Source organism: Salmo salar, chromosome ssa05 (genome assembly GCF_905237065.1).
Source record: "Salmo salar chromosome ssa05, Ssal_v3.1, whole genome shotgun sequence".
Taxonomy (NCBI): Eukaryota; Metazoa; Chordata; class Actinopteri; order Salmoniformes; family Salmonidae; genus Salmo; species Salmo salar.
This window is the reverse complement of record NC_059446.1, coordinates 76733006-76752654: the sequence shown is the minus strand read 5'-3', so window position 1 is coordinate 76752654 and position 19649 is coordinate 76733006. Positions and strand designations below refer to the sequence as shown.

The 19649-nt window shown below is 43.4% G+C and overlaps 1 protein-coding gene across 1 annotated transcript; it reads right to left on the bottom strand.

Moving 5' to 3' along the window:
- Positions 1-4205: 4205 nt before the first annotated feature.
- Positions 4206-18414, bottom strand: LOC106605931 (uncharacterized). The gene is made up of 6 exons (XM_014201934.2): positions 16850-18414; positions 15691-15833; positions 14767-14794; positions 12109-12153; positions 6700-6826; positions 4206-6475 (listed from the first exon to the last, which is right to left on the bottom strand). The coding sequence occupies exons 1-6, from the start codon at positions 16920-16922 to the stop codon at positions 6337-6339; spliced, it is 555 nt and encodes a 184-aa protein (XP_014057409.1). The 5' UTR covers positions 16923-18414; the 3' UTR covers positions 4206-6336.
- Positions 18415-19649: the final 1235 nt, after the last annotated feature.

The window sequence follows — 19649 nt, the reverse complement described above, 5'->3', positions numbered from 1 at the left end:
TCCAGAACTTCTTGGGGTTAGACTTACAGAGAGAGAGAGAGAACTGCTCCTTAAAGTAACTAACTTTGGCCTTCCGGATAGCCTGAGTGCATTTATTTCTCATTTGCCTGAATTATAGCAAGTCAGCTTGAGTATGCGTATGCCGAGCCTTTCTCCAAATGCAATTCTTGAGGTGGAGTAACTCTTCAAGATCACGGTCGAACCAGGGGCTGAACCTGTTTTTAATTCTCATTTTCGTTATGGAGCATGTTTGTTAACAATACCACTGAAAATATCAAAAAAGAAGGTCCAAGCATCTTCGATAGAAGGGATCAAGCTGATTCTATACCATTTTACAGAGACCAGTTCATGAAGGAAGGCTTGCTCATGAAAGTTTTTTAGCAAGTATCTATGACAAATCAGGACAGGTTGTTTCACTGAGCAGCCATTACGAACACAGGCTGTAAAACAGTGATCACTAAGGTCATTACAGAAAACACCAGACTGATACCTATCAGGATTATTTGTGAGAGTAGCCTTTTCTGGGTGTTTGGAGTCATACCTTGTGGGATACCTTGAGGGTGTACACTGAGTGCACAAAACATTCGGTACACCTGCTCTTTCCATGACATAAAAAAGATGTTTTAATACCAGCTGTTAAGCAGGTGAGCAAAGCAAACAGAAATGAGTGTTATACACATGATTAATGATTAAATAAAACCTGTGTCAAGCAGGTTACATTTCTGATAACAGGCCTATAGAGAGTCTCAAGCCTCAGTTTGGAACAAAGACACCTGGCCGTGTGACTCATCCGAAGCCTCTGCGTCCTGTATGACACAACTAACTTCCTCAATAAGGAAGTTACATTAGTACAGGCAGTTATCAGAGTTAGACATCAAGAGTCAACTCTCTCTCCCCCTTCCCTTATGATATCATACTGGCAGGTAGGCTACACCACTATTCTTTAGAATCATCAGTAATTCTGAGAAATCATGTAACTGTACTGAAATACAGATGAAGACAACTCATCTAGGCTGACTGTATTGAAAGGTGGTGGCACTTCAACCCAGTGACCAACTTTAGGTTAACCACAGGTTATTCAACAATTACCCCAATTATTTTGTTAACACTTTATTTGGATAGTCTCAAGTAGATGGCTTGTAGATGTTCAATTACTGTCAACAACATTTAAACTAACTATCCACTAACCCTACCTAGCTTTAACCCTCATCCTAACCTAACCCCAGCTTATACCCAGTTTTGGCAGTAAGCCAGTACATATAGGGGTCAGATAATACACATAAACCAATGGATACATTTAAAGCATGGCTCTTAAATTATATATAAATAACACAGTCTGAGTACAGTACTGTCACAAATTAATTTAATAAATCAAGGGAAGACTAAATCAACAAGACACAGAAAGACGTTTTAATAGAAGCAGGATGTTTTAATAGAAGATTGAAACATTAATAAACACAGTCAGTAGCATTCATAATTAAATTCAAGAAAAAGAGCCATTTGAGGCCATGTTGTTATGTCAGAAGCCTATCAATGTGTTATATATCCTGTCAGGATTTCTACAACAGCAGTTCAAACACGATTCACCACCAGACCCTCTAACATCATTTTAACTTCCCCTGCCTTGCAGATCTAATGCACTCTTACTGACATTTTAGTAATTTAACAGACACTCTTATCCAGTACAACTTACAGTAGCAATTAGAGTTAAGCATCTTGCTCAAGGGCACATAGACAGATTTTTCACTTATTCAGCTCAGGAAATTGATCCAATGATCTTCCATTTTCCGACCCAATGCTCTTAACCACTAGGCTACCTCCCACTTGGGTAAGGCCCACACACATTCACACTTTGGTTTCTTCTGCATTGTCCACATTAACTGAGATACACTGACCCCTTCACTTTCCACGTTTTGTTACGTTACAGCCTTATTCTAAAATGAATTCATGTGTTTTTCCCCCTCATCAATCTACACACAATACCCCATAATGACAAAGCAAAAACAGGTATTTCACTTTTTTTGCATATGTATTAAAAATACAAAACTGAAATATACTTTTACATAAGTATTCAGACACTTTACTTAGTACTTTCTTGAAGCACCTTTGGCAGCAATGACAGCCTTGAGTCTTGGGTATTACTAGGGATGGGTACCGAAACTACTGCTACATAAACGTTATCATGCACATTTTATCTCACCAACCATTTCTAATTTGCAATAAGATGAAGACATTCGTCTATGATGCATTTTCGCTATTCCCAATCCAGAAGAGAGATCTCTCTCGCGGAGCCTGTGTCTCTCACACGCTACAGCACACTCAGCACCCTGCTCTTAATTAGTGACGATGGCGGAGAGAGCTAAACCTTCAAAAGTGTGGTTACACTTCACCAGAGTCGATGCTGACAATGCTCGTTGTCACAGGTGCAACAAGACTTTTGCTTGTAAGGGTGGAAACACGAGCAATCTGTCCAAACATCTTTCGAAAGTGCATCATGTACAGGCAGAGAAATGCAGTTTGACTGCCTAGCGCGTAGTTCATCTCTCGTTGCCCGATCTATGTTAGGTATGTATGCTAGCAGCCTAGAGCCCACACACGGAGTTAACTCAATTATGCGAATATGGGTTCATGATCAAAAGGAACCATTAGCCAGCTGATTGTTTAGCTATGGGTGCGTTCATGAATTCAATCACCCATTTGAAGATTTTGCTTCTTTTTTGTTAAAGTTGCAACTACAATGACACAACCCACTCCTCCCTTTAATACCGTTGGTCCAAGCCAAAGACAAGCCCAAAACCCCTTCACGCTGGCAGCTAGTGGGAAGATGTCTGAGGAGAGGGTGAATGAGAGCCACATAGCCGTGACCAAGTTCATAGTGAAAGGCCTACACCCCTTTGCAACAGTGGAGTACAAGGGCTTTAGGTAACAGTCTGTCAGTATATATATTGAGTTGTATTCATTTTTAGGATATAGTAGTATAAAAGGCTTGTATGTTAGTCCCATCACGCCACAATACAATACACAACAACACAATAATTGAATAATGATAATTCAACACATGAAAACAACAGTTGAAGTCGGAAGTTTACATACACTTAGGTTGGAGTCATTAAAACTTGTTTTTCAACCACTCCACAAATTTCTTGTTAACAAACTATAGTTTTGGCAAGTCGGTTAGGACATCTACTTTGTGCATGACACAAGTCATTTTTCCAACAACTGTTTACAGACAGATTATTTCACTTATAATTCACTGTATCACAATTCCAGTGGGTCAGAAGTTTACATACACTAAGTTGACTGTGCCTTTAAACAGCTTGGAATATTCCAGAAAATGATGTCATAGCTTTAGAAGCTTCTGTTAGGCTAATTGACATCATTTGAGTCAATTGGAGGTGTACCTGTGGATGTATTTCAAGGCCTACCTTCAAACTCAGTGCCTCTTTGCTTGACATCATGGGAAAATCAAAAGAAATCAGCCAAGACCTCAGAAAATAATTGTAGACTTCCACAAGTCTGTTTCATCCTTGGGAGCAATTTCCAAATGCCTGAAGGTACCACGTTCATCTGTACAAACAATAGTACGCAAGTATAAACACCATAGGACCACACAGCCGTCATACCGCTCAGGTAGGGACGCGTTCTGTCTCCTAGAGATGAACGTACTTTGGTGCAAAAAGTCCAAATCAATCCCAGAACAACAGCAAAGGACCTTGTGAAGATGCTGGAGGAAACAGGTACAAAAGTATGTATATCCACAGTAAAACGAGTCTTATATCGACATAACCTGAAAGGCCGCTCAGCAAGGAAGAAGCCACTGCTCCAAAACCACCGTAAAAAGCCAGACTACGGTTTGAAACTGCACATGGGGACAAGGATCATACTTTTTGGAGAAATGTCCTCTGGTCTGATGAAACAAAAATAGAACTGTTTGGCCATCATGACCATCGTTATGTTTGGAGGAAAAAGGGGGATGCTAGCAAGCCGAAGAACACCATCCCAACCGTGAAGCACGGGGGTGGCAGCATCATGTTGTGGGGGTGCTTTGCTGCAGGAGGGACTGGTGCACTTCACAAAATAGATGGCATCATGAGGCAGGAAAATTATGTGGATATATTGAAGCAACATCTCACGACATCAGTCAGGAAGTTAAAGCTAACCGAAACGTTTGACCCAAGTTAAACAATTTAAAGGCAATGCTACCAAATACCAATTGAGTGTATGTAAACTTCTGACCCACTGGGAATGTGATGAAAGAAATAAAAGCTGAAATAAATCATTCTCTCTACTATTATTCTGACATTTCACATTCTTAAAATAAAGTGGTGATCCTAACTGACCTAAAACAGGGAATTGTTACTAGGATTAAATGTCAGGAATTGTGAAAAACTGAGTTTAAATGTATTTGGCTAAGGTGTATGTAAACTTCCGACTTCAACTGTATATACCTAGATACTGCTACAATTGATTATACTTAATATAGTGTATTTTAAGATATATTTATATAAAATACATTGAACGACTAGTCTATTCTCTTCATAATAAGCATTTCCATTAAGTGAACATGGTAACATGGCACCTGACAAGCTAGGTTACATTTTGCCCAGATTGCTTAAACTTAGAAAATCCTCTACAAACCTTAAGGGTCAGGGGCTAGCAAAGGGGGTAATGCCAAGGGATAGGAGTTGGAGGATTTGAAAGGGCATGCCAGAGGGGAAGGCAAGAGAGAAGTTATATCTGTTGTAACATTACACCAGGAGAGAAGTTATACATGTTGTAACATTACACCAGGAGAGAAGTTATACATGTTGTAACATTACACCAGGAGAGAAGTTATACATGTTGTAACATTACACCAGGAGAGAAGTTATACATGTTGTAACATTACACCAGGAGAGAAGTTATACATGTTGTAACATTACACCAGGAGAGAAGTTATACATGTTGTAACATTACACCAGGAGAGAAGTTATACATGTTTTAACATTACACCAGGAGAGAAGTTATACATGTTGTAACATTACACCAGGAGAGAAGTTATACATGTTGTAACATTACACCAGGAGAGAAGTTATACATGTTGTAACATTACACTACCAAGTACGATGAGTGACCCAGAGGAAAAGACCTAAGGAATGTAGTGAAAGGGAATGGTGTCTGTGTACACTACTCAATGTGCAAGGGAGTGGACAGAGATGTGAATTTCTGTGTGTGTGTGAGAGCTTCTGAGCCAAGACCCTCATTAGCTTCCACAGCAAGAGATCAACACGTTCTCATAATGTAAAACAACAGCCACCTCATAGTCCAAGCACATTAAAATTATTTAAAAATACCTAAAAACATTCAATTCATAAGAGACTGGTGTGTGTGCGTGTGAGCATGTGTGTGGGTAAGGACAAGACAGGGAGAAGATTCTGCAGTGTAACTGGGCATAACCCCTCACTGTACACTCCCTGGTGTATCTGTAATAAGAGTTTCCCAGCTTCCACAGTGGGTTAGCTTATTCTCTTTAGTGTAGGGGGTCATTTAGAGGCCTACTTCCCTCCACAGTTACACACATATATATATATATAGAAGTAGGCTCTATAACCATATATCACACCATTTTATAATTCAGAATATTATTATATGGAACAGCATTTCATTTCAGTAATAGTTGAGCTATTATTCAGTATATTCAATCACATATCAATGGAATGTGTCATATAGAAATATATTATTGTAATATTTAAATCATATCTAATATTTCAAGCCCTGAATGTTGATTGGCTGACAGCCGTGGTATATCAGACAGTATACCATTGGTATGACAAAACATGTATTTTTACTGATCTAACTAGTTTATAATAGCAATAACGAACCTCGGGGGTTTGTGGTATATGGCCAATATACCATGGCTAAGGGCTGTATCCAGGTACTCTGCGTTGCAACGTGCATAAGAAAATCCCTTAACCTTGGTATATTTGCCATATATCACACCCCCTCTGGCCTTATTGCTTAAATAACAACTCTACAAGTAGAGAGAAAATAATATATGAAACAGAAACCCATCCCAGCAATAGCAGAGCTACGCACACCTTACCCTAGAGCCAGTGTAACGCTTCTTATTATTCTTCTGTGAATGGAAGTCTATGGGAACAGCTAGCATGCTGTTCCCATAGACTTCTAGTCATTGTGCTAACACTAGTTAGATAAGGCTCGCAAAACTACCTAGGACTTCCTTTATACTGGACGTAGAAACATAAAATGGTATTCACAAGTATACTGACTCCCAAACTATCCCTTTAAGTGACCAGGTTTGCTGGGTGAGAACCTTTTCTCATTTGCAATGGTCTGTCAGTCACACTCTCTCGCTCTCTCTCTCTGCTTCACAGCGGAATACTTGACTTTGGGAGCAGGGTGGCTCTGGGGCTTCTCTGGGTCAGGAGAGGGTTCTTCGTGCTCCCCTTCACCTAACGTCCAAGAAACACGCACTCTAGAAAAGACAGAAATACTCCACTCAGATACATAATACAAAATACTGAGTTATTGAAGATATACACATATAAAACTCTTCTCAACACATCAATAGAACATAAAACCTTGAATACATCATCCAATCTTCTTAATTAAACATCTTCAGACTTTCACCATCTCCTGAATGAACACTACAACACCGAGTTTCAGGTCCAGTACATCCCCTCTAATGAGGATGCTTACCGGTGAATGTGGATCTTGTAGAAAATAAGGAGAACCAGGATGATGATGACGACAGCAGCTGATATCCCAAAGGCAAGCCCAAATGTTATCCCTGATACACACCAATCACCAAAAGATCTCTTGTGCTCTGTTGAAGAGGAGGAGAGGAGGGAGGGCAGATCAGCATCAAACACCCAGCCACATTTTATTTCTCTAATCTTATGCATTGTTATTTTTACTAGTATGTTTTGGAATTTTCAAACTTGTAATGTTATTGTATGGAAGGTGTTAAACTGGTTTATTTATAATTACAGTGTCACTACAGTATCATTGGTAGTTAACTAAGTGCTGCCATTGTAAAAGAGCCACTCAGTCCAGGCCTATCAAAGTTTATATAACGGGTATGTCTAATCCTGAATGCTGATTGGTTAAACCGCATTCCAGGCAGTGTCTATTCCACAAGTTACCACCGGCTAAATCTATGACGTTAAAATACCTATTTACTCCGTTTCATCTGACTGCGCAATCCACTGTCTCATCAGCCCAGCCAAGCAATTTATAAACTTGATCTCCACTATAAAGTGCATCTAGACATTATCTCACATTTCTTTTAGAGTAACATTTAGTTTTCAACATCGGAGATTTGTATATGTCACGTTCTGACCAATATAAGTTGTTATTTTCTATGGTAGTGTAACGGTTGTCTTCATGAATGGACCAAGGCGCAGCAGGTATGTGAATACTCATGGTTATTTATTACCAAAAAAAGAGTAAAGCATCCACTTGAAAAACCAATGAAGGTGACAACAGTAGCAGTTTTACAGGCTATACACGCAGTGTAAAAACAACCACCCACAAACCCCAGTGACAAACAACTCCTACATATATGACTCCCAATCAGGAACAACGATTCCCAGCTGTTCCTGATCAGGAGTCACAAGACACACAAGACTGCCACATCCTGACCCCCAAACTACTAAAACAGCTCCATCTGCTGGTCAGGACGTGACAGTACCCCCCCCCTCAAGGTGCAGACCCCGGAATGCACCTAACCACAAAAAAAAACACCAACAAACAAAATCCCCAACAAAACCCATAAACACTAACCCTAAACAATAAGGGAGGGAAGGGAGGGTGGCTGCCGTCACCGACGGCACTGTGCTACACCCTCCCTCCCCAACCCACCTATCCTGGAGGTGGCTCAGGTGCAGGCCGTGGACCTCGCTCCACCTTCGGCGTCCCCCACTTTGATGGCGCCGATAGCTGCGCCGGGCAGACGGGCCACTCGGGCTGACCCTGGCAGACGGACCGCTCGGGCTGGACCGGGGGACAGGAGGGCCCCTCGGGCTGGGCCGGGGGACAGGAGGGCCCCTCGGGCTGGGCCGGGGGACAGGAGGGCCCCTCGGGCTGGGCCGGGGGACAGGAGGGCCCCTCGGGCTGGGCCGGAGGGCAGGAGGGCCCCTCGGGCTGGGCCGGAGGGTAGGAGGGCCCCTCGGGCTGGGCCGGAGGGCAGGAGGGCCCCTCGGGCTGGGCCGGGGGACAGGAGGGCCCCTCGGGCTGGGCCGGAGGGCCCCTCGGGCTGGGCCGGAGGGTAGGAGGGCCCCTCGGGCTGGGCCGGAGGGCAGGAGGGCACCTCGGGCTGGGCCGGTGGACAGTCTGGCCACTCTGGCAGTTCAGGGCAGTCTGGCCACTCTGGCAGTTCAGGGCAGTCTGGCCACTCTGGCAGTTCAGGGCAGTCTGGCCACTCTGGCAGTTCAGGGCAGTCTGGCCACTCCGGCAGTTCAGGGCAGTCTGGCCACTCCGGCAGTTCAGGGCAGTCTGGCCACTCTGGCGACTGTTGACTGGCGGGCAGCTCTGGCCACTGTTGACTGGCGGGCAGCTCTGGCGACTGTTGACTGGCGGGCAGCTCTGGCGACTGTTGACTGGCGGGCAGCTCTGGGGACTGTTGACTGGCGGGCAGCTCTGGCGACTGTTGACTGGCGGGCAGCTCTGGTGACTGTTGACTGGCGGGCAGCTCTGGTGACTGTTGACTGGCGAGGCTGGGTTTACGCACTTGAAGCCTGGTGCGTGGTGCTGATACTGGGCGTACCAGATTGGGAACACGCACCTCCAGGCTAGTGCGGGGAGCTGGCCTGGGGCTCCATTCTTGCCCCGCAAAACTGCCCTTGTGCCCCCCCCAAAAAAATTATTGGGGCTGCCTCTCGAATTTCCTAAGGTCTTCCATCGCCCTGGAAACGCTCCTCCTTAACTCGGCCCATGTCCATCCTTCCTCCTCGTTCCTCTGCTGCTTGGTCCTTTGGTGGGTGGTTCTGTAACGGTTGTCTTCATGAATGGACCAAGGCGCAGCAGGTATGTGAATACTCATGGTTATTTATTACCAAAAAAAGAGTAAAGCATCCACTTGAAAAACCAATGATGGTGACAACAGTAGCAGTTTTACAGGCTATACACGCAGTGTAAAAACAACCACCCACAAACCCCAGTGACAAACAACTCCTACATATATGACTCCCAATCAGGAACAACGATTCCCAGCTGTTCCTGATCAGGAGTCACAAGACACACAAGACTGCCACGTCCTGACCCCCAAACTACTAAAACAGCTCCATCTGCTGGTCGGACGTGACAGGTAGAGTGGTCAGGGGGTGTTTTTGTGTTTGTTCTGTTTTCTATTTCTATGTTGTAGTTCTAGTTTGTCTATTTCTAGGTTGGGGTTTATTGGGTTGACCTTCAATTGGAGGCAGCTGGTCCTCGTTGCCTCTAATTGGAGGTCATATTTAGTAGGGGTGTTTCTGCATGTTGTTTGTGGGTGATTATCCTTTGAGTAGTGTGTTTTTTCCCCTCTCTGCGTCACGGTTTGTTGTTTTGGTATTTCAAGTTTTCTGTATTTGCATTACGTTTCACGAATATAATAAATATGTGGAACACAAACGCTGCATCTTGGTCCGCTCCTTATAACAGCCGTGACAGAATCACCCACCACCGAAGGGCCAAGCAGCGTGGAAGGGAGCAGCAGGAGGATTGGATTAAGCAGCGTGCCCGGGAGGAGATGGCATCCTGGTCGCTGGAGGAGTTGGAGGAAAGGATAGACTGGACTTAGGAACAGGTATTGGAGCGATACAACAGCCTGCCGGGGAAGCAGGTGGAGGCACGATACCAACGGACAGGCAAGTGCGAGAGGCAGCCCCAAATAATTTTTTGGGGGGGCACACGGGGAGTGTTGCTAAGTCAGGTTGGAGACCTGAGCCTACTCCCCGTGCTTACTGTGTTGCGCGAGTGATCGAGCAAGAACCATATTATGCTGAGATATGCACTGGCGACACAGTGCGTATCTACAGCCCGGTGCACTTGGTGCAAGCTCCTCACAGGTGCCGTGCTAGAGTTGGCATTCAGCCAAGACGGGTTGTGCCAGCCATAAGCTCTAGACCTCCAGTGCGCCTGCCCAGCCCAGTACGTCCTGTTCCTGCTCCCCGCACTCGCCCTGAGGTGCGTGTTACTAGTCTGGCGCCTCCAAAGCCAGCCCCACGCATCAGGCCTCCAGTGCGCCTGCCCAGACCTGTACGTCCTGCTCCCTGCACTAGCCCTGAGGTGCGTGTTACTAGTCTGGTGCCTCCAAAGCCAGCCCCACGCATCAGGCCTCCAGTGCGCCTGCCCAGTCCAGTACGTCCTGTTCCACGCACTCTCCCTCCAGTGCGCATCCATAACCCGGTACAGCCAGTGCCTGCTGTGAGCACTCGGTCTTCAGCGGTGGTCTGCAACCCAGAGCCTTCAGCGGTGATCTGCAACCCAGAGCCTTCAGTGGTGGTCTGCAACCCAGAGCCTTCAGCGGTAGTCTGCAGCCCAGAGTCTTCAGCGGTGGTCTGCAGCCCAGAGTCTTCAGCGGCGGCTTTTAGCCTAGAGTCTTCAGCGGCGGTTGGCGGTACGAAGCCTCCGGCGATGATCCATGGTCTGGTTCTTCCGGACATACAGAAGCGGGGTGATCATCGGGTGGTGGGGGTACTACGCCCGGAACCAGAGCCGCCGCCATAAACATTATTCACCCACCCTACCCTCCCTTTGTGTTTATTTTTTATTTTTTATTTTTTTTTCGGGGGGATTTATGTAATTTTTTTGTAGGTGCATTCGGAGTCTGCACCTTTGGGGGGGTACTGTCACGTCTTGACCAATATAAGTTATTTTCTATGGTAGTGGTCAGGGCGTGACGGGGTGTTTTTGTGTTTGTTCTATGTTTTCTATTTCTATGTTGTAGTTCTAGTTTGTCTATTTCTAGGTTGGGTTTTATTGGGTTGACCTTCAATTTGAGCCAGCTGGTCCTCGTTGCCTCTAATTGGAGTCCATATTTAGTAGGGGTGTTTCTGCATGTTGTTTGTGGGTGATTATCCTTTGAGTAGTGTGTTTTTTCCCTCTCTGCGTCGCGGTTTGTTGTTTTGGTATTTCAAGTTTTCACGAATATAATAAATATGTGGAACACAAACGCTGCATCTTGGGCCGCTCCTTATAACAGCCGTGACAGTATAAACCTTGCTATCGGTCTCTCCGACATTTGCAACATTGTTTCAATATTCAAATTGGATCTCCAGCTGTCCCATAGTAATGAACGTGTCGGGACGAGACAGACAAGCAGTGTTTCTCAGCCAGTCGAAATCATGAATCAGCTGAAATAATTTTTATGGATATACTGTATCCAGAAATGTAAATTGAAAAAAGGTCAAATGAAACGAAGAGCAGCTAGTTTGCCGTCTTTCCAGCTTCAGTTTGAAGTGATTGTGTTAGCTAGCTCCTCTGAACAACAGTGTCCTGAGGAGTGAGCACATTTTCTATGCCAGGCGAAATCGTGCATCATTAGCTCATTGTTATGGATGTATCCAAATAAAATGTCACTAGAAAACAGCTTAAACAAATTAAGGCAGCTACTTTGCTGTTATTCAGGCTGCACTTTTTGACGCGATCAAGTTAGCCGTACCGTAGTTGGCTAGCTAGCAAGCAAGGGATAAGAACGTTGCCAGCCAGTATGGTAATGGTACATTTAGAACGAACGACTGGGTCACGTCCATAGATACAGAACAAAAAAACTGAACAACTGGGTTGCGTCTCTGGCAACCGAGCCGATAGACCAAAGTACCACTCGGCTTGGGTAGCAACCCTAGATTTGTGTCGGGACTATATGATGAAATAGTATGTAATTATGACTTCGTCTCGGGCCTAACACCCGTGCCAAAATATCCTCCAAACACCAGCTTCTCTGGCATTATTACTTAAATATGCCTGCTATTACTGTTGCCAAGCGAATCAATAAACCCTCTGAATCAAGTAGACATTGGATAACAAAGGAATGTATTCAGACAGTTATAGCATACAGTAGTAAAAGTGGAAGATTACTGGAGCCATAGCAACAATACCAAGATCTCTCAAGCTACTGTGAGCCATCACCTGGTTCAATGGGTTCCTGGTCAAATGGCTTCACACTACAGTTACCTAGAAAAGTTCAAAAGACACACTGTTCAAGTTGGTAAAAAAACCCCAGCAAGCCTTGAGACTAGCGCACGCACACACACACCGTTGCACAAGTCAATTACATGCAGTTTCATGTTATTGGTGTAATTACATAGAACACAGTAAGAACATTAGTAACTAACTTGAAATGTACACCGTGGTTGCAGTGAATCATTCTTAGAAAGACAAACAGTGCATTCAGAAAGTATTCAGACCCCTTTACTTTTTCCACATTTTGTTACGCTGCAGCCTTATTCTGAAATTGTTTTTTCCCCTCAATCTACCCACAACAACCCATAATGACAAAGCAAAAACAAGTTTAGACATTTTGCAATTGTATACAAAAAAACTGAAATATGATATTTACATAAGTATTCAGACCCTTTACTCAGTACTTTGTTGAAGGACCTTTGGCAGAGATTACAGCATCGAGTCTTCTTGGGTATGACGCTACAAGCTTGGCACATCTGTATTCGGGGAGTTTCTCCCATTCTTCTCTGCAGATCCTCTCAAGCTATGTCAGGTTGGATGAGAGCGTTGTTGCACAGCTATTTTCATGTCTCTGCAGATGTTAGATTGGGTTCAAGTCCGGGCTCTGGCTGGGCCACATAAGGACATACAGAGACTTGTCCCGAAGCCACTCCTGCGTTGTCTTGGCTGTGTGCTTAGGGTTGTTGTCCTGTTGAAAGGTGAACCTTTTCCCCAGTCTGAGGTCCTGACCTCTCTGGAGCAGGTTCTCATCAAGGATCTCTCTGTACATCTTTCCCTCAAACCTGACTAGTCTCCCTGCCACTAAAAAACATCCCCACAGCATGCTACCACCACCATGCTTCACCGTAGGGATAGTGCCAGGTTTCCTCCAGATGTGACACTTGGCATTCTGGCTAAAGAGTTTAATCTTGGTTTCATCAGACCAGAGAATCTTGGTTTCTCATGGTCAGAGTCCTTCAGGTACCTTTTGGCAAATTTCAAGTGGGTTGTCATGTGCCTTTTACTGAAGAGTGGCTTCCGTCTGGCCACTACCATAAAGACCTGATCGGTGGAGTGCTGCAGAGATGGTTGTTCTTCTGGAAGGTTCTCCTATCTCCACAGAGGAACTCTGGAGCTCTGTCAGAGTGAACATCGGGTTTCTTGGTCACTGTCAAGTCCTCCTCTTGTTCACCATCCAAAGGACACAGGGACAACTCAATTTTCCAACTCAATCTTTTTTATTTTTAGTTTGCCTTCAGTTGGTTGGTCTGTCCAGTAATTTAGCCAGTAAATTAGCCAGTAAATTAGGTTGTAAACCTTTAAAGACAGAACAAAAAGTTACCATCTTAATTAAACATTTTAAGGAACTTAAATTAGTTTAAACATTTAAGTAACATTCTAAATAACTAAGATTAATTAATCATTTAAGCCTTTTACCATTGGCGTCTTTGGACTGAACCTGTGAGTGAACTTGGAGTTTTCCCTCTGAAGTTTGTTCTTCTGAATGACTGACACCCTCCATGCCTTCACAGGTGCTCCAAATAAGTGAAAATTATTGATCAGGTGACAAGCAGCCGGTTTGCTGCTGCTGGTGCACTCTGGGAAGTGTAGTTCTTTGACTCACTCCTGATATTCAGCTCAACAGTCACCTTCTCCCCAGATTGCTCAGTTTGGCTGGGTAGCCAGCTCTAGGAAGAGTCCAAACTTGATTTCAAACTTTTTTCAATTTAAGAATGATGGTGGCCACTGTGTTCTTGGGGACCTTTAAAGTTGCAGACATTTTTTGGTACCCTTCCACAGATCTGTGCCTTGACACAATCCTGTCTCGGAGCTCTATGGACAACAACGTTATATAGACAGGTGTGTGTCTTTCCAAATCATGTCCAATCCATTGAATTTACCACAGGTGGACTCCAATCAAGTTGTAGAAACATCTCAAGGATGATTAATGGAAACAAGATGCACTTGAGCTCAATTTCAAGTCTCATAGCAAAGGGTCTGAATACTTATGTAAATAAGGTATCTGTTTTTTAAATATTTAATACATTTGCACACATTTCTAAAAACCTGTTTTCGCTTTGTCATTATGGGGTATAATGACAAAGGAAAACGTGATAAGAGATCGATAAGGAAAAACATTTTAGAATAAGGCTGTAACGTAAAATGTGGAAAAAAGTCAAAGGGTCTGGATACTTTTCGAATGCACTGTACGGGATGTTATTCTGCTCAGATGTTGCCGACGCCTGCCTGATCTTACAACACCTGGATAGGTACTTTATGTATCAGTTAGCCACATCACATATGTTTGGCAATCTGGTGCCCGTCTGCACAGTCAATGACTTGGCACGGAACCATTGGTTGATGCATGCGACGTCTGAGCAGGAGAACGAGAGCCTAGGTTGAGCAGGCATTGCATCAACCAATGGTTGCGTGCCACATCATTGACTGTGCTGTCTGGCATTAGATGGCTATATCATATAATGTGGTTAGCTGATAGGTATTTAACATATCTAGGTGTTGTAAGATCTGACATGCATCAGCAATGTAATCGGGCAGGAACACCACCTAACTCATTACCTCGGTACTCGTGATTTGACAATAAAACTGTAAAATGAAATCACTCACTAAGGCACTCTACTTCCCGATTTGAATTCTATAAGAGATGGAGAAAGAAGGTTAACAGAAGGCAGAGAGAGGAAAGGATCAGTCTTCTCTAGACATCCTGAACATGTCTGGTCATGTCTGCACTCTCCCTAAAATTGTAATGAATAAAGAATATCCAGCTGCTATGTTCTATGTGCTCATGACACTGATAGCCAGTGTGAATTTGTGGTGAGTATTCTGGCAAAAAATGGCAACTGTGCATTACCCAACTACACAGGTGTTGCATGATGTGAGCTTGCCTTTATAAAGCACTTTAAGACCCAGTGACAGCTACATCATGTGTATGCAAATGAAATCCATAATCATGATCTTTATTTTCATGTTGTCCCAACACAAACAGTAACCATACAGTAACAGCAGGGTTGTAGTGGAGGGTAAATATATTCTACGCACCATTTTATTATGTATACATTCCTCTAAGTACTTCAGTCTGTCCATGCAGCCTATGGTGGTAATAGATTGACTGGTCTGAACCACAACACGATCTTTGTCAATCTCTTTGTTGTTAGTGAGAACAGTCCCCTAAATAAAATTACAAAAACAGAAAATTGTTGCCACAGCTTAGCATAAGTCACTGGTCACAGACCCTGGTCCAGGATAGCTACAGAAATGCACCTGATTCAACTACTCATCAAGCCCTTGATTAGTTGTATCAGGTGTGTTAGTGCTGGGCTGGAACTAAAGCCTGCATATGCTGTAGTTCTCCAGGACCGGATCTGGTGACCACTGTTGTGAAAGAATACAGTGACACATCTACCAGTTGCCTCATCACCAGGTCCAACATGAAAGTAGAACTGCACAGCATGTACTGGAGTGTCATTCAGACAATGTTGATCCCAGCTATACAGATGTAGCTTCCAAATAAGCAATCATATGGTCACTCACATTTGCATCCAACCACTGTGTTACACAGGTTGAGGGCGATCCTGGCAGGGGCTCTGAGAGTTGATAGGTCGTTGTACCGTTGGCATGTACAGTGTTACAGCCAACGGTCTGGGCGCTGACACAGCTACCCAGCTGAGACACCACTGAAAGAAAGGGAACTCTGTTTTAACTTGACACAGCATGGACTGTAGAATCAGAAAGAGACAGACATTTAAAAGATGTTATATTACAGGAGTGTATAACATCTGTCCACAAACACCCCAGATGTATTGTACTATGTCAAATTAAGAGGTGGGAAAACTGGTGTGTGCGGTTTCACAAATCAGTGAAAGGATTTGACAAGTAGGATATACTGCTCCATTGTTTTGCAATGACACTGCTGCATTTACACTCACGCCTCGCTCTACCTCGAGGGGATTTAGACGGATGAAGACAGACAGACAGATGAAGACAGACAGACATTGACAGAATACATCAAGTGAATCATCCAAATCCTCCAAACTGCGATATTAGAGCACGAGTGGACGAATTTGCCATATTCCATCAGTCCGTATTAATAATACATTTAGACAAAAATAAAACTATAAAAAAACATAACAATTCAACTAGGTTTAAAACATGCTCCCATAACATGATAAAACATACTCGTATAACATGATAAAACATGATCCCATAACATGATAAAACATTCTCCCATAACATGATAAAACATGATCGGATAACATGATAAAACATGATCGGATAACATGATAAAACATGATCCCATAACATGATAAAACATGATCCCATAACATGATAAAACATGATCCCATAACATGATAAAACATGATCGCATAACATGATAAAACATGATCCCATAACATGATAAAACATGATCCCATAACATGATAAAACATGATCCCATAACATGATAAAACATGATCCCATAACATGATAAAACATGAACGCATGATGGATTAAGGCTACTCTTCTTTCCCATAATCCTCCCAAATCTCCACATTGCAAGATTGTGGAACATGAGTAAAAAAGCCTACATTGGACGATTGGGGTGATGCACTACACATGAAATAACGCAAAACACTTTTTTTTAAACAGCACGCTTACTGTTGGTTTATATAACTATTACTTTAGCCTACTTGATATAGGTAAGGTTACTTACAGAACACGCAAATCAATTTCATTGACACCATCCGTATGACACAGCTAATCCAACAACCAGAGTAGTTCAACATTCGGGGCGGTCTGAGAGAGTGAACGGATTGAACGGGTTTTGTAGTTTTAGCGTTTCATACTGTAGCGAGATTTTATGTGACACCGTTTTAATCGTAAAATCTTGAGTAAATGAATCTGCCCACTTCCCTGTTTCCTCGTCACTAACATGATAGTTCATATCAGAGCCATATAAGGCTGACTTTGTGGGCAATTGTCTACAGACACAGTGGTATAGTCAACGGGTGTTGATAAAACACAACAGCAACCAGGCCACACTAACAGCACTGCACAAAGCAGCAGCATCACCCATGCTAATGTAGCAATACTCAACTCTCAACACAGAGAGGGCAACCACAGCAGCTCAACATAACACAACACAATACAACATCACAGCTCTTGGGAGAACAAATGCTGTGTGTCAACACTACATGGCTGTATGTTCCAGCTGTTCTTACACTGGATGATGTAAGGTCCATTCCTTGACAGGTGTCTGGTCTTATCTTTCTGACCCAGAAAGGTACATATTTCCCACACCCTCCCAATAACATTCAATATAGACCGAAATGTCCTTCCTATAATAAGAAATCCTTCCTATTTCCAGACTCCAGCAGATAAACCGAAAACAGAACACACTATCCAAACCACAGTATTGCACTCCCACAATGATAGTAGTACACAAACACCACAAATCATACATGTCATGATGAGGTGAAACCTTTTCCTCAGTCAGTTCATTGTGCAACACAAACCAAGTCCCTCAGCTCAGTGACAGAATTCCCCCTCCTTCATACTCACACACCGGCTGTGAAGTGTGGGGCAAGATAATCTCGGTTAACCCAGAACTAAAACCAATGTGTAATTTGGTCAATCTGAGCTCACTGTGACAGGTTGAAGGGAGGACTATGTAGGCTAGAGGCAAAACTGTATTTGTATCTGTTAATAGCTGAAAATCATCTTATTCCTAGCATCGGAAACATTCAAAGCGTCAGTGGGTATGAAACCCACAGCCCTCATCACAGCAGACACACTTCCTCTCTCTCATTCTATTGTAGAAGTATTTGACTACTTCAATCGTGAGCTGGCAGGAGTACTGCCTTTCTTATCAGTACATTCTTTTCTAAAGGTGTTTGTCATGTCTGCCCATATGCCTTGTACTGGATGGAGCTGCAGTATACTGTGGTATGATCTATCTTTCTGGTCTGGTAATCAGTATTGAATGGCACACCCATCCCCTCCCAACAACACCTGCCTCTCAATATGGAACATTCTTCAACAGGAAGGGAGACCTTCAGCAGAAAGACTCAATCCCTTATCTATATCATCCCTGTAGCACTACTGCAGTCAGTAAACGTACAAGCAGTAAGAGTACGTAATCCATGAACAGCCATAAGAGATACCACCTTTAGGTGAAGTGGTCTGTCACAGAGATTGCTAGTTGTATCTCCATGGTCTGTCAACTGTAAAAATGTAGTGAGAGAGCGAGAGATTTGGGTGAAAGATGTGGTGGTTAATTTCTGTATTACCAAATGCGGAGAGTCAAACTTCACACACCAGTCAGAGTTATACTTAAACTACATCTTCAATAATAAGAGCTTTGCAATAGCATTGACTTTCAATGATTCCCTATTTCTAATGAACCGTTGAGAGTGACAACACAAAAGTACAAAGATCTTTTATAGCCAAGATACACCCCTCTCAACCTACATGATGAACAACAGATACATAGAATGGTCACAAGGTTAAGATTTGTATGAAAGATATCTATAATACATAGCGGACAGCATCTGCTATGTCAACAGTTTTCATTGTATAGACCAGTGTCTGGCCCTCCTACTCCAAACTGGAACCGTCTCTCCCTGGTACGGTATAGAACTGAACCATTAGCTCATCCAATGGCATAAATCAATTGTCAACTCTAGATACTCCCATCTCAAGTTAAACCCCTCCTTGACCCCTCTCCTGGACAAGCTCACTGAGGGGAGTGAGTCTCTAGGTCATATACTATCCCAGGATAAGTGTAACATCAGAGGGGACATACAATGTTTCCATACACTGCCATACACCTTCCCCCAATGCCAAAGGAGGGAGTGACCTGTGCACAGACATTGTGGAGACAAGTAATTGGTTCCCCATTAATCACGCAATCCCTTCACATGGTTTAAGAATAGGTAAAGACACATTCACATATGAAGACAATGTTCCATCCTGTCCTCTTCCCTTTCTGATATTCTGCATAGCACCAGAGACATATAAAAAACAAGTCTGACCTCTCCCCTCTCTGGGCCCCAAGTGACTGAGCCCCAGCTGAGAGAAGAAGTGCAACTGCCAACACCAGAGTCCAAAGGGATACATTCTAATAACAAGTATATGACATAAGCATATTATGCAGATAAGACATCTTAATGATCTATGTTACCCAACTTATTCTGATTCATCCGCCACAAAGGTCACAATGTAGACACACACACACACACGGTTAGTGTCCGGTCTACATGACATCTTCCTGCTCTTTGGATGCATGATGTCATGAAGTTGAAACTAGTATTTAACAATGAATGTACAAAACCACACATGTCCTTTGGATATAACGTACCTGAAGCACAAAAGGTAAACTCTTACAGATTAGTCAGAACAAGACTATAAGAAACCCTACTCAACCAAAAACCTATCGACTACTGTCAGTCAGTTGATCCACAGGAGGCAGTAGTCAGGAGAATGGTGAAGGCAGGAGTAGAACACAGGAGGCA